The 23,655-nt window shown below is 36.6% G+C and overlaps 1 protein-coding gene across 1 annotated transcript in view; it reads left to right on the forward strand.

Annotated features, from left to right (window-relative positions):
• The first annotated feature begins 1,475 nt into the window (after nt 1-1,475).
• AGL (amylo-alpha-1, 6-glucosidase, 4-alpha-glucanotransferase) overlaps nt 1,476-23,655 on the forward strand; it is a 77,296-nt gene continuing 55,116 nt past the window's right edge. The window contains exons 1-5 of the mRNA XM_027584480.2: nt 1,476-1,810; nt 2,361-2,510; nt 16,111-16,321; nt 16,863-17,029; nt 17,865-18,068. Of these exons, the coding sequence (XP_027440281.2) occupies nt 2,429-2,510; nt 16,111-16,321; nt 16,863-17,029; nt 17,865-18,068 (664 nt within the window). The 5' untranslated portion in view covers nt 1,476-1,810; nt 2,361-2,428. The remainder of the gene's footprint in view (nt 1,811-2,360; nt 2,511-16,110; nt 16,322-16,862; nt 17,030-17,864; nt 18,069-23,655) is intronic.

The raw sequence follows: 23,655 nt of genomic DNA on the forward strand, positions 1-23,655 counted from the left end.
CAGCAAGTCCTTTACTGACTATTATATTTACAGTTGCAAACATCCCTCTCCTGACTCTTCCACACTTCCACTTCTCACTCTTCTTTTTCTTACAACCTTTCATTATCTTATATAATTTGCTTATATAATTTGTTTATCTGTCTCCCACAAATAAAATGTAGGAGTTCCACGAGGGCAGTGAATTTGTTTCACTTCCATGCTTGGCAAATCCTAGGTGCTCAATAAATACTAGTTGAATGAATAAGTGAACTACAGATTCCCAAACTCAGTTTTGGACCACTTGCAACTAGCCATTCTCAGAAATCTACTGAAACAAACATTTCAGGATCTTCAGTTTTTAAACCATTATTGTTTTTGGACCTACAGTATTTCCACAATAAGGGAAGCAAGATTTTTCACCACACTCCACATCTTTTATCCGTTTTCTCATGATCCTTAGGTGTCTTCAAAGTGCTCTACAAGAGGGGTTTTCTTTTCCCCAGGCATTAAATCTCCATAGGCATCTGTACCACATCCTAAAGTTCTGGCCTAAAATATGTACAGCACCACATCCTAAAGTTCTGGCCTAAAATATGTACAGTAATAGCCAGTATAGATCCTTTTTTAAAAAACATATAATGTATTATTTGTTTCAGGGGTACAGATCTGTAGATCCTTTTTTTTTTTAAGGAATTGTAGTTATATTTATTGAGCCCATACTGTAAAACAAGTGTTCTTCTGTCTTATTTTTTACTTGTGTTCAATTAGCCAGCATATAGTACATCATTAGTTTTTGATGTAGTGTTCAACTATTCATTAGTTGAGTATAACACCCAGGGCTCATCTCCACAGGGGCCCTCCTTATCCTTAACCCCATACAACCTTCAGGTCTATGCAGTGTACATGAGATACAACCAGATGTTGTACAAGTGGTATTTGCACCCTCAATTGTTCGTAAACTGGCCACACTTCACCTACCTAGTAGTTCCATCTCTGCATTCAAGATGTGCCGTGTTAGGACTAGAATTGGTAGACACACGAAGGATGGAATGTCAGAGATTGTACACAGGCCCCTTATTTTAGACATGGGGAAATCAAGATTCAGAGAACTGGGGCCAAGCAAACTTAAGCCACATGAAAAAATATAATAATAAATAGATATTTTAAATTTCTTAAAAATCAAAACAAAGACACAAAACACCTCGTGGTAGAAGCAGCACTAGAAGCCAGGTCGCTTGCCTCCCACCATTCAGCCGTTCCACAAAACGACCTTGTTGTGCAGCTTAACTTAGTGGCAGCCTTCTACCGCAGCATTCTAATGTGCAAATATGAGCTCACGGGCTGATAGAGGAGGTGCACAACCCGGACTTCGCACCTCCCTAGCGGCGAGAAAAAAAAAAGAAGCTCCCAGCTCCGACCGGCCTCTGCCGCCTCCCGGGCCCGGCCCCGCTGACCACAGTCTCGCGAGACTAGTGGTCGCGGCGAGCCGGCGCGGAGCCTCCCGGAAGTAGGCGAGGGGACCTGACAGCTCCCACGCTGGCGTGCGCACTCGAGGCCGGGTGGGGGTCGAGGGTCTCCTCGGGGACCAGCGCGAGGCGGAGTCACGGAGAAGCTCTCTGCCATTCACACGGCGGCCTTGGCCCTGGCCCCGCTGCCGCCGCCCCGCCCCTTGCCCTTCACGGCGCCCGGCCCTCCTTGTCTGGAGCTGCTTTTTGCGCCTGGGCAGCTTGTCTTTCCCCTTTTGCTTTCCTTCACGTCTCCTCCCCCGACTCCAACCCCGGAGTCGCGGGTCCTGCGGTGTACCAGAAGCCGCACGTATAACTTGCTCAGTGTAAGTGCTAGGAATGCCGCTGGCCTCTCTGGGAAATGCGTTCTATCTATAGCTCTGTCTGTACATCCTATGTCTGCAGCAGCTATTCCAGGGGCGACAACTGCTTCCCTGTGTTCTCATCTCCCCATTGGTGGCTTCCAACCCGAATTTGGGAATGGGGAGCTCTCCCACCTGTTAATCTTGGAGCAGACTGATCTCTTGTAAGCAGAAGTGCCATTTGTAGTCTTCAAAGCTTTTTGGCTTGGGACCGGGAATTTTCCCCCCAGCCCAAATCCAGTCTTTCCAAAACGTATTGCTTTTCTCTGAGAATAATTTAGTTTTGTTTTTTGTTTTAATTTTAAGAATCTGTAACACAATAGTTTTGCTTTGGTCCTATTGTGCTCGAAAGGAGGAAACTATTAATTTGCCTTCTCAGGTCTTATTTATAAAATTCATTCTCTTTGCTCTGCTAGGGTTAAAACACATTTAGAACATGTAAGTGCGGCTGTCAGCCTTAAAGAATTTAAGATAATAGTTATTTTCTTTATCTTAATTCCTTTTTGTTTCATAGGGGTAACTCATTCGATTTTGGAGTTCTTTTAATTCTTCTGAAAGATTTCAAGTCTTCTAGAAGCCAAAATGGGACACAGTAAACAGATTAGAATTTTACTTCTGAACGAAATGGAAAAGCTGGAAAAGACCCTCTTCAGACTTGAACAAGGTCAGTAGCAAGTTGTTTAGTTGGCTCTGTGTCTTTTAAATTTTCTTTATGTCTTTTAAATTTTTAATTAAATGTCATTAATTTTTTTAAACTTTTAAATACAATTTCCAAGGACCTTTCTAAACTTGATCAGTGCAAAGATGGTGCTGTATTCTAAAAATATCACTAATGAAAGTTAATTTTAGTTATAAAGTTGAAAATATGTTTATTTGTCATGTTAGAACAAGGCTAAAGTAGCTCACTCTTCTTTCCATGGTAACTTCCACTTAAGACAGAAGGTGTATATAGGATCAAGACATTGACCATATTATTTCTATTAACAATTATTATAAAAAACTTAGCAAATTACTTCATCTGTAATTTTACTTGGAGTGTATATATGGTTTTCCTTCTTTTTTTTTGTTTTTTTTTTTTTAGTTTTGCTTTTTTACAGCCCTCATTCTTCTCCTTTACTGGGACTTTGATTTAGTAAAATAGATCACAGCAAAAAGCAAACTATTATTTATGTTTTTCTAAAGCCCCTCAAATATGGAGACGATAAAGCTGAAACTATTTTTTGCCAAATACAAAGTGAAAAAACTGATCAGGTAATGTTGAAATATATTTGAGCTTTTTTTTTAGACTTTATAATTTTTCAAGATTGAAAAACATTCCACACTCATTTATGTTAATATAACTTGTGAAGTAGAAGATTTATGTATGAAATATAAAGTGCATAGTGTAACAGATAGATGTTGAAAGTAAACATTGAAGGATTTTTTCCCCCAATATCTCGAGTTAAATTTTTGAAAGAAAAAAAAAATTCAACCATCAAATGTGTTACCTCCATGCCAAATCACCTTCTTCCAACTTTGGCATTTAAGATCACTGAGTACTTACTCCATTTTTGGCTTTCTTGACTCTGTACTTTCCTGGTTTTGATTTTTTCCCTACTCTCTTGAGTACTCTTGTCAACTTGGTGGTGTCTCTTGCTGAGCTCTCTTCCTTCCACATTTTAATTAATTCTGTCTATCTGCAAGAAATCCTTTCTTTTTCTCTTCCTCTGCCCTCAAAGAATTACACATTCTCATAGCCTCATTTGTTGCTTCTCTGCTGACGGCCCTTTTTGGAAGAAGAGCCTTGAATTTTGCTTGCTTCTTGAAAGCCGGAAGTATAATGGCAAGAGTAAGAAACTAGAATTTTCTTGGCTCTGCTGCTAACAACTTTTTTTGACTTTGGGAAAGTCACATGAATTATTAACATTAATTTATTTGTGAAGTGAAGATGTTAATTTCTGCTCTTCTACCTTCATGGATTTTGAAGCTCAAAATTAATAATATATGGTTTTAAAGACTAAATGGGTATAAGGCATTGATAGATCACTGTACCTGTTTATTTCACCCTGGTTTCTTGACTTCATCCAGGTATGACACTATAGAATAGACTCAGGATAGCTCCACTTGGAGATGCTTAAGTCTAACATATCCAAAACCATGTCCTCCCCATTCTCAAACCTTCTTCATTTTACTCTTCATTTTACATCCTGTTTATTCTAGTGATATCTCCATTTTCATAGTTTTAAGGCCTTTGAAACTTTGTACTCTTCTTTGACAATTTCTTCTCTTTAACTGTAGTCTCTTTAAGCCTTATAATTTCTTTCCAAATGTCTCTGTTTGCCTGTCTCTCTCTTTCATATGGCTGAATATGTATGCTAGAATAATTTCTTGGGACGCCTGGGTGGCTATCAGTCGGTTAAGCGGCTGCTTTCTGCCCAGGTCATGATCCCAGAGTCCAGGGATCGAGCCCCGCATCTGGCTCCTTGCTCAGCGGGGAGCCTGCTTCTCCTTCTGCCTTCCCCTCCCCCTGCTTGTGCACGTGCTCTCTCTCTCCGACCAATAAATAAATAAAATCTCAAAAAAAAGATAATCTTATGCCATCTCTTCCCTTTTCATTAATTGGTGTTTATATATATAGTCAAATTTAAATGCCTCTGGCTGGCTTCCAAGACATTCTATAATAAAATCCACCTTCCTTAGCCAAGGTTGTTACCTCATTGTTCCCCATTACTAGTGTCCTACATCTTTACAGTTCCCCTGTTAATTCCCTCCCAACTGGCTTTTCCCCTTTTTTTTAAAGATTTTATTTATTTATTTGACAGAGTGAGAGACTTCGAGAGAGGGAACACAAGCAGGGGAGTGTGAGAGGGAGAAGCAGGCTTCCCGCGGAGCAGGGAACCTGATGTGGGGCTCGATCCCAGGACCCTGGGATCATGACCTGAGCCGAAGGCAGATGCTTAACAACTGAGCCACCTAGGCGCCCCCCACTGGCTTTTCTCATAGCTCTCCCGACACTTTTACTTTTGTCAGATTCCTCTATATTTATTAAATCCCTTTCCTATCATTCTGTGTGTCTCCTACCTCTCAACTTTCAGCTAAAATTCCACCTCCTCCTTGAGGTCTTTCCTTAATTTTTTGTTATCTCCTTTCTTTGATTTCCATCACACAATAGTCACAGAACTATTAAGACCTGAACAATGTAGCAGTTTCTAAAAGCTTATTGGTCTTACAGTGTCCAACTAGAGTTTAAGATCTGTGAGGGTAGGGCAAGTATTATAAACCTAGTACAATGTACAACAGTCAATGAATCCCTGCTGATTGATTACTAAAACATGAGTTAAAGCTAGCAAAAAGTGTAAAATCAGCCAAGCTAGTTGAAGAGGGAACTATGAAGGGTTTGTAAAATAAGAATGATGTGGTTCAGTCTGTAACTCTAGTTAAAACCAGTAAACTCAACCAAATGATAAAAATGGGAACATGTCAGTTTTTTGTGTGCAGTAATGAGGTGATCATATTGTTATAGAAGATAATTATAATGTGAAAGATGAAGAGACATTGGAGACAAGAAGTCCTCAAGAAGTCTATTTTGAAAATATGTCTGTTTAAAGATAAGGGTTTAACTACATCAGAGTCAGAAAAAAGGGAATAGAGTATGAGATATTTTAAAATTCATAGGACTTGGCGACCAATTAGGTGTGAAGAAAAACTCTGGCAGGTTTTGGCTCTTTTTTTATTCATGAGAGACAGAGAGAGAGAGAGAGAGAGAGAGGCAGAGGGAGAAGCAGGCTCCCAAAGAGCAGGGAGCCCGATGCGGGACTCGATCCCAGGACGCTGGGATCATGACCTGAGCCGAAGGCAGACGCTTAACCATCTGAGCCACCCAGGCACCCTGGTTCTTTCATATTTAATTGGTCACCACATCCTTCTTCGTTTTTCTTTTCTTTTCACTTTTCCCTAAGAAAGGATTCCTCCTCATTTTCAAGGCTAGTATCTCTATAGATTCTTCTAATTCAACGAGTACAAGACCAAATAATTATTTTTTTCTAGCCAAATCATAGCCTTCTATATTTCCTATTTCATTCAGTGGCAGAACAATGAACAAAAATCAGTTTTCCCCAAACCTGGAATTCTTCCATTTTTATATTGGTTGGTCAAATTTCAACTTACACTTTTTTTTAAAGAAAATACTTAGGCTCCTGGGTGTTTCAGATGATTAAGCATCTGCCTTTGGCTCAGGTCATGATCCCAGGGTCCTGGGATCGAGCCCCGCAGAGCAGGGAGCCTGCTTCTCCCTCTCCCTCTACCTCTCCCCCTGCTCATGCTCTCTTTCTCTCTGTATCTCTGTGTCTCAAATGAATAAAAATAAATAAATTTTTAAAAAAAGAAAATATTTAAAGGGGCGCCTGGGTTGCTCAGTCGTTAAGCATCTGCCTTCAGCTCAGGTCATGATCCCAGGGTCCTGGGATCGAGCCCCGCGTCAGGCTCCCAGCTCCGCAGGAAGCCTGCTTCTCCCTCTCCCACTCCCCCTGCTTGTGTTCCCTCTCTCCCTGTCTCTCTCTATCAAATGAATAAATAAAGTCTTTAAAAAAAATACTTATAAAGGTTTCTTGATTAGGATCTGGAGCTTATATAAATTTAGTGGAGGGGAACAAGGTGGAAAAATTTAGTTTATATTAATAGTTTAAGCACTCACTTTACTAGTTGCCTGCAGGAGGGAATGGCTAATCTGAGTAAAGTATTCCTAGTGTTCTATGAGGAATAAGATAGCCACACCATGTACTGCTATGACCTAAGCTAATTTTAGCAAACCGAGTGAGTAATTATGGAATCTGACATACTCTAGGCATTCTAATGTTTCATTTACTGTATATAAAAATTTTAGTTTCCGTGAGTTGTATTAGAGGTCTACAGAGTGGCTATGTACCCTTAAGGGTAGGCACTGATCTGTCTATTGGAATATAGTAAAAAAGTACAGGATTTTCCTTTCTTTTCCCTTTTTTCTTTCATCTGTTTTTGTTTTTAAAAAAGTTATTAAATTTGGGGGCACCTGGCTGGCTCAGTCAGAGCATGCGACTCTTGATCTCAGAGTCGTGAGTTTGAGCCCCACGTTGGGTATAGAGATCACTAAAAATCAATCAATCAGTTTTTTAAAAAGATTTTTAAAAAAGCAGTTACATTTTTGCTAATGCATAAATTGACATTGATGCTTTCAGTTTGTGTGTCACATGAGTTATAAACAAGAAGGACATGTTCTGAGAAAAGAGTGGAGGTTGGAGGTCTGGAAGGGGTTGACAGTCACACCATATCTGGTTTGCTTGCAGTATGTTGCCACGGGTTACATTTTTAGCTAATCTAGGTTAAGTACATATACAAGTTATATTATCTTAAATAGTAGAGTCTGTACAATACTTTGCCAAAAAAGGTAGAATAACCATAAATGCCTCTTTTACCTCAAGAGGTTGTCAAACTTAAAGATGAGTTAGAAAGTGTTTGGTATTTGCTGTTTGAAATTTGTCCTTTGCAGGAATGACATGTAGCTTTCTTAGAAAATATTTTCTGAAAAAAATTTTTCTGAAAAACTAAACACAATTTAACTGTGAGGTAAACCTGAGTGAGAAAGTTAACTGCTTTTTGATGAAAATTGATAGTATAGAGCAGAGTTGAGCACATTTTTCCTGTAAAGGTTCAGATAGCAAATATTTCAACTTTGCAGGCCATATACTTTCTGTTGCAGCTACTCAACTCTGCCATTGTATCATGAAAGCAACCATAAACAACACATAAATGAATGGGTATGGCTGTGTTCCAATAAAACTTTATTTATAGAAACAGATAGTAGACTGGATATAGTTTGCTGACCCTTGCTATAGCAAGAACATTTTGAATATGTATTTTAGTAACCCTTCCATCATATGATTTTAGCCATATAATGAATATCTGCCCTCTTTAAAAAATTGATAACAAAATTTTTTAATCTGTTTAAAATCTTCCAAATAAAGGATTTCTGTTGGTTTTCAAATCATCTGTTTAATATATAAATATGGAACATCTTATTAGCTTATAAAAACAATTGATGATGGCAGGAAAATATATCTTTACTACCACATTTCAACAAAAATCTTTACATAATTGGTGAATGGGATTGAAAAATTAATGTCATGGATTAGTAAACACAGCCACCAAGAGCTTCTTCCATTTGAATTTGGGTATCTTTGTGTGTTTTTTTTTTCCAAGTCTGAGGCCGCTAAATCAAGTATCAATAAACAGAAGTTGGAATCTTTAAATTACTTTATCATAAAATATTAAACCAAGACTTAAAATTAATGAAATTTATTTAATCACATTGCTGTCACTGACAGATATTATCAATACTGAATTTTAGTGAGAGCTAAAAGATTTTTTCCATCCATTAATAAATTAGTTATTTAAAATATTGTTTATTTTATTTACATCTATCCCATTTTTATGTTTTACAATTTATATAATCTATTAAATCATACATGTGTATTCTATAAATAAATATTCATATTTAGAGAATGCTTGTCAGTTTTTTTCTGAGTGTATACCACTGATCTAAATACTGTTTTGAGATTTTGGATGAGTTTTAACCTTTGTACTACAAGTTCTCTGAATCCTTGGGTAATGCTAAAAACAATATTTGTATAAACTGAACAGGGGACAGGTTGTTTAAATATGCTCAGACAGCTAATCTCTGATGTTTGTACCTGTTGAAAATAATACCACTTCTTCTATAATAAATTTAATCATTATTGTAAAGATGTAGATATTTATGGTTCTCAGTCACTGAGTTTTAAAATTCCGTGTTTAAATCTTTGGGCAATTATTTCTCAAACTATCTCTTCATAATTGTATCTCTAACTTTAAAATGATGTTTTCCCAATTATAAAATTATGGAAGTGTATAAAAAGCCTTTGTTCTGTGCTCTTTGTTTCAAAACAAAATTGGGTTTATACTATCCAAGCAGGTTGAAACCTGATATAGCATAATGGTGGGTGAATTCCACCTCCTAGCTTACTGCCACATTTCAGCCATGCTTTTTTCCAGAAAGGATTTCAAAAGATCTTTATAGATGCATAAAATGAACAAAATGGAATAAAAGTAGCCATGTTATTAAATATCTTTAAATAACATGACTTATAATGGCTTATAATATTCTAGCTTGGATAATACCATAATTTGTACCATAATTTATTTAATCATTCCCAATCTTTAGATAGTTTGTTGTCAGTTTATTTAATTATAATAAATGAAGCTGTTATGAATATACTCTATGTTTACATCATTGATTAATTCCTCAGAAAACATATGTGTATATGAAATTATTGGGCCAAACATAAGCCTTATTAACACTTAGTATATTTATGCCAAATAATGTATAGAAAAATTTATGTATATAGCTACTTAGAAAAAAAATTATAAGTTTCACTGTACAATGTGAGAAGTAGAAGTGAGTCCCTAAATTTTTGCAGTTAATGACATTTGGATAATTTGTTTCTTACGTGCTAAAGCCATTTGCTATGGAAAAAAATTATATTCATAATTTAGTACAATCCAAGAATGTGGTTAGCAGTACTTATCACTAAATTATAATTTTTTCAAGGAATGCCTAGAACTTCCATTCTTCACATTATCTGCAGTATGCAAAACAGAGTATTTGTATTTCTCTAGGCAAAGGTAGGGGTATTTGATTGGATTACAGTAAATTGAAAGAGTCCAGCATTCTCTTTAATATCTTTTATTGAAATCTCCTGTTCATAAAGAATAGCTTACCAATCTCCTGTTCACAAAGAATAGCTTTGGTATTTAATGTTGTGATGTAGAATTTACCATCTGTCAAATATCATTGGGAGGGATTTACTGCTACCAAAGAGCAGTTTTAAACATGACTGAAACATCTACATGTTCTGCATTTCAGGATTTGATTTGAATCACACTGACATTATATATATATATATATATATATGTGTGTGTGTGTATTAGCAGATATATATGTATAGTATGTATACATATATGTGTGTGTATATATATATATATATATCAGCAGATACTGATATCTCTGATTCATATCCACCACAGTAGGGTTCATTGTAGCTTCAGCCTTGCTTCTTTGTAACATCTTTCTCTGACATTGAAAAATCACCTTTATTTTTGAAAGATATTTTCACCAAGTATGGAATTCTAGGCTGACAGTTTTAATCTTCAAGTACAGTTGACCCTTAAACAATGCAGAGGTTAGGGGCACTGACCCCCCTCCCCATGCAGCCAAAAATCCAGGTATAACTTTAGACTCCCCCAGAACTTAACCTAATAGCCTATTGTTGAGCAGAAGCCTTACAGATAACACACATTTTGTCTGTTATATGTATTATATGCTGTAATCTAACAGTAAGTAAGCTAGAGAAAAGAGAATGTTATTAAGAAAATCATAAGGAGGGGCGCCTGGGTGGCTCAGTCAGTTAGCCTCTGGCTTCAGCAGGGGTCGTGATCTCCAGGTCCTAGAATTGAGCCCCACGTAGAGCTCCCTGATCTGTGGGGAGTCTGCTTCTCCCTCTCCCTCTGCCCCTCCCCACTGCTCATTCTCTCTCTCTCTAAAATAAATAAAATCTTAAAAAAAAATTATGAGGAAAAAGAAAATACATTTACAGTACTGTACTGTGAAAAAAAAAACAACAATGTGTAAGTGGACCTGCACAGTTCAAACCCGTATTGTCCAAGAATCTACTGTACCTTTAAAGATACTGCTCCACTGTCTTCTTGCTTTTATTGTTTCCCATGAGAAATCTGTCATCCTTATCATTGTTCCTCTGAACTTACTATGACATTTTCCCCCCTCTGGCTACTTGTAAGATATTTTCTTTATCAATGGTTTTGAGCAATTTGATTTTAATGTTTCTTGGTGTGATTTCCTTCATGTTTCGTGACTGGGGATTTATTGAACTTCTTTGATCTATAAATTTGTTGTTTTTATCAAATTTGGGGATTCTTCTACCCATTATTTCTTTAAATACTTGATATCCCCCCTCTCTTTACTCTTCTTTGAGGACTTTAATTACCTGTATATTAGGCCACTTGAATTTTTCCACAGATCACTGATGCTTTTTCAATTTTTTAGATTCTTTTTTCTCTCTTTGTTTCATTTTGGGTATTTCTATTGCTGTGTCTTGAAAGTCACTAATTTTTTTTCTGCCATGTCTCATCATCCATTAATTCCATGTTGCAGATTTTTCATCTCAGACCTTATAGTTTTCATTTTTAAAAAGTTTTATTTCGATCTTTTGTTCTGTTTTGTTTTTTAGTATTTTCCATGTCTTGAAATAACTCTTTGGACATACGGAATACACTTATGATAATCCTTCCTTATCTGCTAGTTCAACATCTGTGTCATTCCTGGGTCAGTTTTCATTAAGTGATTATTTTCCTTGTTAAGGGTTGTGTGTTCTTGCTTCTTTGTATGTCTTATAATCTTCATTTGGATGCCAGACATAAATTTTACCTTGTTGAATGCTGGGTATTTTTGGATTCTTATAAATGTTTTTTGTCTTTGTTTTTGGAATGAAGTTAAGTTACTTAGAAATATTTTAATACTTTTGATTTGTGAAGCTAGTCTAGTCTATGCCCGGTTTAGGACTCATTTCTCTCCACTCCTGAAACAAGATCCTCTGAACTTTCTCCCCATTGCCTCATGAATTATGAATTTTTCCAATCTGGCTGGTGAGAACAACCACTATTCCTGGTCTCAGACATGCACTAATCAATATTCTGCTGAATACTCAAGGGAGACCTTCTGCAAATCTCTGGAGTTCTGTCTCTGTGCAGCTTTCTCCTCCTCACTAACTGTTCTCATCTGCAAACTAGCTGCTTTGGTCTCGACAGATTCTTAGCTCCATCTTCTCAGCTCAGAAAGTTAGTTGAGCTCTGCCTGGTTCTCCTTTTTCTGCCTCAACCTGGAAATTCTTCCAAGGTAGTAAGAAGGGGCAGTTTTAAGGTTCGCATTGCTTATTTTCTGTCTCTTAGTTGCCTGGTGTCCAGGCTTAAAAACTATCATTTCATAAATTTTATCTGGTTTTTCCTGGTTTCTTTTAAGTTTCAAGGAAGAACGTAAATCCAATCCCTGTTATTCATTACATCTTTGCCAGAAGCAGAAGTCTGAGGTCCTTTACATCTTCTGTTTCCTCTGTGTGGAGTGCCCTACCCCAGATATCTGTGTCATTGACGCTCTCACCTCCTCTTTCTGTTTAGCGGTTTTTTTATTGGATGCTGGACATTGTGAATGTTCTGTTCTTGTATCTCTGGATTTTTTTGTCTTCCTTTAAGGGAGTGATGCCTTTTATTTTAGCAGCCATACACATTATCTGTGGGTCAGCTTATCCTTTTGAGGCTATTTTAAGCTTTGACAGGATAGGTTTATAGTAGTTTTTACTCTAGGGCTATGTTAACCCTACTACATAAGACACGATTCTTTTGAATACAACAGGTGTTCAAAAACGTCTCTTCACTCTGGCTGCTTGAAAATTGTAATGTCTCCCAGGCCTGAGTGAGCTCTGGGAATTGGTCAATTGATAGTTCCTAGTAGTTATTCTTTGCCCAGCCTCCTGGAGTCAAATACTGCCCATGTCAGCCCGGTATTCAGGCAGATTGAAGAAGACCCTAGGTAATTTTCTAGAGCTCTTTCTTTGCATAGCTTTCTTCTGTGCCATACTCTGCCCTGAAAATTGCAGTTTCTTCACCCTCCCCAAACTCAAATCTCTGTCTTCTCAACTCAGACTACTACTGTTCCTGCTCCCTGTGTCACAGCCCAGAAAGTTTCCCCAGTCTAAAAGCTAGAGTTCATAGGAATCACCCTTCTCTCAGGCATCACAGTCCTTTACTACTTATTTCTGAAAACAGTTGTCTCATATATTTCTTCTAGTTTTTCAGCAGAGGGCAAATCTAACGGCAGTTACTCCATTATGGCCAGAAGCAGACATATTCAGAGTGATATATCATGCAAAGTGATTTAATACACAAGTTAGGTCATGTGACTTCTCTGCTTAAAACTGTTCATTGGTTCCTCATTTCAGTCAGAGAAGAAGCCAAAATACTTACAATGGCCTACAAAATCATGATCTGACTTCCCTGTTACCTTTCTTTCCTTATACCCTACTACTTCTCTCCCAGTTTATTCCAATCCATACATACTGAACTTATTTCTGGAACCACCAGGCATGCTTCCATCCTAAGTCCTCTCTGTTTCCTTTGCTTGGTGAGTACTTTCCATAGATGGCCATGAATAGCCATGTGGCTAACTCCCTCACTTCTCTCAAGCTTTTCAACTTATTAATAAAATTGCTACCATCTCCCCACCATCTCTTCTTTTCCCCCATTTTCCTTACACTGCTCTGATTTTTCTTTTTTCTCATAGCATTTATCCCTCCCTGACATAGTGTTTTTTCTTACTTATTTGTCATGTTCATTGTTTAATGGCTGCCTTCCCCCCTTTAGAACTCAAGTTCCACAAGGGCAGAGATCATTGTCTATTTTGTTTCCTATACATGGTCTACACTCATTACATAATTTTCTATACTTTGTTAGATGCTTAATAAATTGAGCATTAAAAGTATTGATATTAGTATGTTTCTTTCTTTTCAAAAAGTTTCTTAAGAGGTAAACATTTCCAGTTATACAATAAATAAGTCCCAGAGATGAGAAGTACAGCATAGGGAATATAGTCAATAATATTGTAATAACATTGTATGATGACTACACTTATTGTGGCGAGCATTATGTGATGTGTACAGTTGTTGAATCACTATGTTATACACCCAAAAGTAATACAACATTGTATGTCAACTATGCTTCAATAGTAAAAAAATAAATAAATTTTTAAAATTTCCTTAAGCTTGGGATGCCTGGGTGGCTCAGTCGGTTAAGCGCTTGCATGCTCTCTGTCTGACAAAAAAATAAATAAAATATTTTTTAAAAGATTTCCTTAAGCTTAAAGATTATAATCAGCAAAACTAAATTTTCCTGCCTTCATTGGTTATGACCCTTTATTGAAATATTACATTCATGATTAAAATTTATAAGTGTTATATTTCTTTTTTTATTACGTTTTTTATTTTAATTCCAGTATAGTTAACATACAGTCTTATATTAGTCTCAGGTATACATATAGTGATTCAACAATTCTATATGTTACTCAGTGCTCATCATGTTAAGTATTCTCTTACATGCCTTATATTTCTAATAGACTTTACTATAGTCAGAATTTTCACATTCTAATAATTATAGTCAAGATTTAAAATCTGCCGTGAACCAACCACAATTTTATTTCACAGTAAAAGTATAACTATAATGTGTTGATTTTTTTTTCATGGCAAAATACTTGTAACGCATTATAGAAGTCTCGGATATATTTTAGTAGAAATAGCCTAACTTTGGTAAAAGCTGGAATGTTTTGGCCCTCAGAATTCCGAGAAAGGCTTAAATATTAAATACTAAACCATGAGAAATAGGGATAGAGGCAATAGTTTGCTGGAATCACTTGTGTTGACTCACGAGAGCAGACTGTGCATATCTCTTCCCAGTTCCATGTTCAGTGAGATCACGTTGGTAGCTTAAGGTTGAACACAGTAAGATTGTTTCCCCCAGGAAGTCAGCAAACACTGCTCAGTCAGGGCTCAGCACTCCCAACCCCCAACCCCAGCCTTACACAGCCACTTGTTAACTATTACCACACCGCTGGATTTGAGCAGACATCAAGAACAGACATCAGGGGCTCAAATGCCTCTGGAGCTTCTATTAGAAATCTGAAAACTGCCTCTCTAGAGGTTGTCTTCTCTCAGGAAGACTGGCTTTCTTTTTATGGTGAGATAGTTGCTCCATGATACCTCCCAAGTTTTACATACTATCACATACTCTGACACCACAGAGAAACTCACTTTTTCTGTTGCTGTTTGAAAAATACTAGCAAACATCTCTAAGTACTTAGATGCCCACCTCTGGGCAATCAATTCAGAAGTGGGGGCTGGGGGGTTGGAAAGTGTTGTGGGATCATGGGAAATGGGGTAATATAAGAACTTGCACATCTTGGAGAAAAAGGAACCCATGTGTACTGTTGGTGGGAATGTAAACTAGTGTAGCCACTGCGGAAGACAGTATGGAGATTCCTCAAAAAATTAGAAATAGAACTACCATGTGATCCAGTAATTCCTCTACTGCGTATTTACCCAAAGAATATCAAAACACTAATTTGAAAATAGGCACTCATATGTTCATTGCAGCATTATTTACAATAGCCAATTTATGGAAGCAGCCCAAGTGTCCATCAATAGATGAATTGATAAGGAAGATGTGGTATTAACCACAAAAAAGAACAAAATTTTGCCATTTACAACGTGGATGGATCTGGAGAATAAATCCGAAATTAAATAAGTCAGAGAAAGACAAATACCATATGATTTCACTCATATGTGGCGTTTATGAAACAAAACAAAGAAAAAAAGATAAACCAAAAAACAGACTTTAACTGTAGAGAACAAATAGTTACCAGAGGGGAGAAGGGTTGGGGGATGGGTGAAATAGGTGAGAGGGATTAAGAGTACACTTATCATGATGAACATTGAGTAATGTATAGAATTATTGAACACTGTATTGTACACCTGGAAATAATATAACACTATATATTAGTTATACTGGAATTAAAATTAAAGAGAAAGAAAGATTTCAAGTTCAGTAAAATTTCATTTTGTTCTTTTGCTTTAGTGCTATCCTAGTTTCTAAAAGTACTCTCAATAAACTTGAAGACATATTATTAAAGAAAAAAAAAAGAATTTGCATATTCCAAAGTAGCCATGCAAATAGGAATCAGTTTCCAGGAGGAGAAGAGAGAGACAGTACAGAGCAGGCAGTTCTATGATGTTAAGTGTTTGTTAAAATATAAAATTCAGCTAAATTAGAATGCAGAGTAGTTCCAAAGCCAGCATTATTTATTAGGAGTTATTTTATTTTATTTAAAATTTTATTTATTTGTCAGAGAGAGAGAGTGCAGCAGGCAGAGGGAGAAGCAGAGAGCCCGATATGGAACTCAATCCCAGAATCCCAGGATCATGACCTGAGCCGACGGCAGACACTTAACTGACTGAGCCACACAGGCATCCCTAGGAGTTATTTTAAACATAGTTGAAAAACCATAGTTTATGTAATACTTTAAATAAAACATCTGTTTTTTAATGTGGTAATTTAAGTTCCTACAATGAGTTTATTGAAATGTGCTTTTTGTTTAGGGTTTGAACTACAGTTCCGGTTAGGCCCCACTTTACAGGGAAAAGCAGTTACTGTGTATACAAATTACCCATTTCCTGGAGAAACATTTAATCGAGAAAAATTCCGTTCCCTGGAATGGGAAAATCCAACAGAAAGAGAAGATGATTCTGATAAATACTGTAAACTTAATCTTCAGCAAGCTGGATCATTTCAGTATTACTTCCTTCAAGGGTAAGTCAGGTGTTCTATATGTGGTGGGTGGGGGGGAGTTAATTTATTCTATCCAGTTAAATTATATAGCTTGTAAAAAGTTATTATATAAACCATCACAGTGCAATTTTTACAGGATTCTTTGAGATACAAATAGAATATGGTTCTTTTGTTCCTAGGAAGTAACTGTAAGACTCGTTGCAGATTCAAAGTATTTTTTTTAAGTAAATGCTTGAATATTCAAGTCTTTTCATACAACTTCATTATAAGATGCTATTTGCTTGAGTGCCCTTGTTATTACTGACAGATTTTAGTACACTTATTTTTCCTTAAAGCAACATTATTAGATGTTATATGTATTATGTCATTATGTAGAGATTAGAAAAGGATAAAATGAGGCTTTTCCATTGAATTTCATTGCAACTTTGTAAATGCTTTTATGTGCTTAGAAATATATTTTTAAGTGGGATAATTCAACTTCCCATTAAAGAGTCAGACTATCAGATGAGGATTTTTTTTTCTATCATTAATTGAAAAGTTTTTGTTTTGTTTTTTTCCTTAGAAATGAGAAAAGTGGTGGGGGTTACATAGTTGTGGATCCTATTTTACATGTTGGTGCTGATAATCACGTGTTACCCTTGGACTGTGTTACTCTCCAGACATTTTTAGCCAAATGTCTGGGGCCCTTTGATGAATGGGAAAGCAGACTTAGGGTTGCAAAAGAATCAGGTAATGTCAGCTATCTTTCTTTTCTTTTTTAAAATAAATGTAATTATCCTCTGTGATACAGATTTCAAAAGCTTTGATTCTCCTTTTAATTTTGTTTCTTAGTATATTTAGTAATATAAATAGAATCATATAAAGTTAAGACTTAACCATTTTTAATCTATAAAAATAGCAAATTATATGGTTCAACTCAGTAAATTAAGGAACTCCAATAATAAAACGAGATCATTATTATCTCCAAGACTTTTACTTTCACATATAAAAATTAGTAGTAAACTATTAAAATGTTTTGGAAAATGTATTATTATTGTATATAACTTTAATTCAACATTGAGTAACTGTCTTCCATACGGAAGGTGTGTGCTGCCCTATATACAAAAAGTATATGCAATGGATAATATTAATTTTCTACTTTCAAGTTGAATATAATATGAAGAAAGAGATAAGTTTACTGACATAATTGAAACAGAACACAAGTACAGTGGAGCATTAAAGTAAAAGAAGACATGCTGATATACTTGTGTATATACATAAGTACATATATATAATTTATATCCAACAAATATAAATTGAACCCCAAATAATAACTAGGCACTGTGTACAATGATTTTTTCAAATGCATTGTCTCATTATATCTGTCTTATATATGAGGACACTGATATTCTGAAAAATTTAAGTAGACTTGCTTGAAGTCACTTGGGGTACAGCTAGTCTTTGACTCCTTTTCTAGTTGCATGGTTGCCTTGCTATTTAAAATTACTTAAGTTTAAACTTGTATTTTGCTTAGTTTTAGTTTGTTTTTTTTCCTTACATTGGTCTTTATTTTCTTGTGTTGCAGGTTACAACATGATTCATTTTACCCCATTACAAACTCTTGGACTGTCTAGATCGTGCTACTCCCTTGCCAACCAGTTAGAATTAAATCCTGATTTTTCAAGACCTAATAAAAAGTATACCTGGAATGATGTTGGACAGCTAATGGAAAAACTGAAAAAGGAATGGAATATTCTTTGTATTACTGATGTTGTCTACAACCATACTGGTATGAGCTTTATTAACTACTTCCATTAATTTTGGTGAAAATATTCTGATTATTCTATTTCTTGCTATTTTATATAACATAAATTTTAAAAACACAAATGATGCATAGGTGTCTTTCAATTTAAAAATCACTTTATATAGTACCACTTTTTTCCTTTCAAAGAAAACAGTGTTGGTTGAAGATAAAATCAGCTTGTAAGTAATTTCAAGTAATGTGATGATGTAAGTAATGTGATGATTATAAAAACAAGAGAGTGATCATAGAAGAGACATATCACATATTTCAACTTGCAGTATTAATACTTTGCAGACCAACATGTGAATCCCATATAGCAACAGCTCTGGTACTATAGTATATATTTGAAAAAACTGAATGACTGTTATTTAAACAGAAAGTTACTGGTAAACTCTTAAAAGTTAAATCTAAAAATTATACCCCTTACATACTAGAAGGGCTTATTAAAGTTAACCCATTTGGATCTCAAGATTCTTCACCAATATACAATTCTATTAAATGTGTAAGAACTTCCCAACTGGTGATCCTCAGGGAGGTGATTGCTCCAATCACCTGTCAGAACAGCTGGGCCTGGAGAAGCCTCTGGCCATGATCAGCTTTCAATTTAACCCAGTGTGCCTTGCAAATATTATCTTCTCTGTAAGCCACAGTGAAAACTTCCTAATATCTAGGAACTCAGTATTCTTTACTTGAAAATTTGACATTATTGATAATTACTTTAACATCTATAATATCATTCCCATCAAATTTATCAAACTACATAATGACATTATATGAGTTAGGATATGGGATAGGCAGCTGTAACAAAGAGACAAAAATGTAGTGATGTAAGACTGAAACTGTATTTCTTATAAAAGATGAGATACACATCCCCAGACTACTATAGTAGCTCAGTGGCAATAGAGAAGGAGGTTCTTGCTCATGCTGCTCTAACTCCCAACACTTTGCTTCCAATTCTTAATCAAATATGGCCGCTCCAGTTCTCAGTATCACCTTCTACCACTGGAAATGAGGAAGGGAAGTCATGCTTTTTAAGGGCATGATCTGGTTGTGTGTGTGTGTGTGTGTGTGTGTGTGTGTATTCTCACATTTTATGAGATAGGATTTTTTTCTCTTGTACACCTAGCTGTAAAGGAGTCTTGCAGTATGGCCTGTCAGCCATATGTACAGCTGAACCTTGGGAATTCTGTTACTAAAGGAACAAAGGGAGAAAAAAATTGGGGTACAGTAGTAGTCTCTATGAGAGACTATATTTCTGAGGCATTTGAGAGATTCTAAGCAATATAAAAAAGTAAATTTTGCTTCAGCCTTAAATTGGAAAGTGCTACAAATCATAATGTCCTTTCTGTGAAACGGGTTTTCATTATAAAGTTACTATCCAGGGGGAGTCAACTTCCAGATTGGCAGTGTGAGGGCTTCACAGACCCTCTACCCAGCAAAACAAATGGTAAAAATTATTTTTTAAAAAACTGTTTAAACTCTTTGTAAATTGTTCTAAGGGGATTCAGCATATGGAGAAGCACATAAGGAAATCTACTAACTCTCAGTAAGAGTAGTGACAGTCTGTGACATTTGAACCAGGACCTTCTTCTCCCTGCCCCAGCTCAGAATGATGACCTGGCAGGGGCAGCTGGGAACACAAGGCTCCTTTTCTCCTCAGCTCCCACTATAGGGCTACAGTTGAAATGGTCAGGCTTCCAACATTTCTCATGCCCCTCCCAACTCCGGCACTCTGTTGCAGAAACTCTCTTCTGGGCAAGAACAGCTGAGAGGTCTTGGGCTCCCTTCCTTCGTCCAACCCCACTCATAGAGGAAAAGCTTTACCCCATGCATGGCAGGGCAAGAATACTGGGCCCCAGTTGCCCTTGCTCCAGCTTGCTTGTGGGGTGGAGGTTCCATACCTGGAGAGGTAAGCCAAAAAACGCAGAGGTTACAGTTCCTGCAACCAGCTGTGCAGCAGTGACACAGGTGTTCTGCGCAGGGGAGGAGATGTGCAGTCAGAACAGAGTTAGAATGAAATTGACTTTGTTTGGTACATAGCATGGGACGCTGTTAGAAACAATGGAGACTTTGGTGGTAAACAAGAGGAGGCTGGTATCACCATGAGCAACATATAAAATCATAGGCTAGCTAGTAGTTTAACTGAAAAAACCAGGGAAAGAGATAGCTAAGAACAGCCCTCCTGGGGTCAGACAAGTCTCAAAGACTGGCATCAGAGATTATCCCTGCCAAGGAGTCCAAATTTAATTGGATCAGATTGTGGAGTAATTTATGCTCCAGCCTATTATCAAAAAATAATAGCACAAGAGAGTAATAGCTAAGTGTGATTCCAGCAGAGGCAAGCAGTTTAACAAAGTTCAGGGAAGGAGACAGTTAAGAGAACCCTGCTAAAAACCACTGTCATCCCAGACTGACTGCCCGTGGCCATGGCTGCACCCTCTGAGTGGCAACATCAATGGCTGCACGCTGTAGTGGAAATAGACTTCACTGAAATAGTCTAGCCAAGTTACAAACAGACAGCTAACAAAACCTGGAAGGAATGGGCTCAATATCCAGAGTTGCTACAGTACGTTATCTAAATTGCCCAATTTGCAACAAAAAATTGAGAAATGCAAAGAAACAGCAAGTGTGACCCATACACAAGAAAAAAGCAGGCAACAGAAATTGCCTTTAATAAGTCCTAGATGTCATGCTTAGCCAACATAGACTTCAAAGCAACTATTATAAATATATTTAAAGAATTAAAAGAAACCAGGTTATAAGCAGTAAAGGGGAGGATATGATGATGATATCCTCATCAAATAAAGAGTATCAGTAAATGGAAATTTTTAAAAGTAACCAAATGGGAATTCTGGAGCTGAAAAGTAAATAACCAAAATTAAAAATTCACTAGAGGTATTCAGCACTATATCTGAGTTGACAGAATAAAGGATCAGTGAACAGAGATTATACATTTTGAAGATCAGAAGAAAGAAGATAAAAATGAACAGAGTTCCAGTAAAAGGTGGGACATCTTGAACCACACCAACATGCATCATGGAAATACCTGAAGGAGAGGAAAGAAAAGAACAGAGAAAACACTTGAAGAAGTAATGGCTGAAAACTTCCCAACCTTTAAAATTTGATTTAAAAAAATTAATCTACACATCCTAAAGCTCAGTGTACTTTAGATAATATAACAAAGATAGCCACACTCAGCATAGTAAAAAATTTGTAAGCCAGAGATCTAGGGAATTTTTAAAGTAATGCAAACCTTGTTTAATTATGCTTCATTTTATTGCCCTTCTCAGTTACTGTTTGCTTGCTTTTTTTTTTTTAATTACAAATTGAAGGTTTGTGGCAACCTGCGTCAAACAAGTCTAATGATGCCATTTTTCTAACGCATTTGCTCACCTCAAGTCTCTGTGTCACATTTTGGTAATTTTTACCAAACTTTTCATAATTCAAACTTTTTCATCATTATATTTGTTATGGTGGTCAGTGATTTGTGATTATGACTTGCTGAGAGCTCAGATAATAGTTAGCATTTTTTAGCATTAAAGTATTTTTTATTTAAGGTATGTACATTGCTTTTTTAGATATAATGCTATTGCATACTTAATAGACTACAAAATAGTATAGACATAACATTTTTATACACTAGGAAACCAAAAAAATTTGTTTGACTTGCTTTGTTGCAATTTTCATTTTATTGCAATGGTCTGGATCCAAATCCACAATATTTCCAAGGTGTGCCTATATCTTGAAAGGCAGAGGCTGTCAGAGTTAGTTGAAAAAACAAGATCCAAGGATATGCTGTCTACAGGCAACACACTTTAGATACAAAGATACAAACAGGTTGACAGTAAAAGGATGGATAAAAATTTATCAAGGATTGGCAGCTTGGAGGTTCCCTCTCTGGTTGCTTTGGAGACAACACAGCTTTGGGCATATATATATGGTCTCCCAGACTGCCAGAGGTGAATGTGATTTTATTTTTAAGCCTGGCTTCCTAGGATTCGCCCTGGGTCAGAGTAAGTTAGTGTTCACTCCATGTTTGGGTAGAAGTTGTGTTTAAGTCCCTTTGCCAGTGAGTTATCCTATGTTGTTGGGTCTGTATGGGATATGAGGAATGTTTTCAAGTCTTTCCCATGTCCTGTTAGAATTGCTTCTGAGTGGGTGCAGCCCCAGGAAGGCTGTCTTCTGCTTTCTCTTTCCCTGGTTCTCTCTATTAAGCTTCTGTTTGTTTTGCTCTGATGTTTTTCTTACATCGTGGAACTACCAGCATTCTCTTAACTGCTCCCCACCAGGGTCTTCATTATTTTCAATGACACCTTTACACATGGAATTCTTCACTCACTGTTCCAAACAAATTCAGTCCTTTGAAGCAGAGCCCTTTATCCTCATGGCCTTTCTCCCTGAGCAGAACGCCTGTGCCACTGCTCCAGAGCTGGGGATGAGACCACTTTTCTCCAAGTACCATCTCATTCTGGGGCACTCAAGGCAGGAGGTAGCAATCCCTGGTCTTCTCATTTGCCCTTCCCATGCGGAATCTTCACCCTACAAGTAAGCTCCAGCTCTCAGAGGCAATTGGAGTCCCAGTATTCTTGGCCTCCCTGCAAGGGACATCCACCCTACAAGGTGGGGTGGTGACTAGGTGGAGGAAAGGAGCCGAGATTATCTTTGCCTGCCTACTTGGAATAGAGCTTCTACAAAATGGGGCTGGAGGAAGTGAGAAACATAGGCAGCCTGCCTCTCCCAGCATGAAACTGTAACCCCGGACTGGGAGTGGTGGGAAGAGGGAGGCTCCATGTTGGCCATGCCTACCTGGCATAGAGCTTCCATTAACCCATAGCTGGTTGGGAGGGTTAAGGGAGCAGATCGTAGTTCAAATGCCACAGACACTTGCCATTCTTGACGAGAGTTAGATTTTCTTGAATAAATGTTTGTCCATATGTTGAATGCCCTTAGGACAATTTCCAGAGACTTTAAATGATTATATTTTATAATTTTTGCTATTTAAATTACAGTTCTGCTGGGGAGAATGTCTGCTAAGTTCCTCACTGCACCACTTTAGAAATCCATATATATTAAGATGTAGTTTGGTTTGACTTCTCATTCATGTAGAATTAGAAAAAAATACTTTATTAGCTAATGTTTAGAATTCCTTCATTTTACACTTGATTATTTCAAAAAAATAAAATAACAAACTTTCAGGATTTTACCATTTAAAAAATTAGGGTAGCCTTAGTATTCTTAATAAATGAAAATCCAAACTGGATATAATCATCATTACATTTTTCTCTTACATCTTGAATTCTAATAACTATGATGATGAATCTAGGGAAAACCCAGCTTGATCTGGATTTGGAGAATTATTAATTTAACTGTTATTACAACATCTCTGTTTCTTATGTATCCTGTCTTCATCCAAGTGTTCATTATAGATATAAATAAATTATATACTACATTATTTACTAAATAAATTACTGAAACTAAAATAATCATGATTTTTAAACTCTGTAAGGATTGTAATGGTGCTCAGCTGAGTGAATGAGGCATGAACACATTCATCTGGTTAAGACTGCAAGTT

Source organism: Zalophus californianus, chromosome 4 (genome assembly GCF_009762305.2).
Source record: "Zalophus californianus isolate mZalCal1 chromosome 4, mZalCal1.pri.v2, whole genome shotgun sequence".
In the NCBI taxonomy this organism is placed as follows: domain Eukaryota; kingdom Metazoa; phylum Chordata; class Mammalia; order Carnivora; family Otariidae; genus Zalophus; species Zalophus californianus.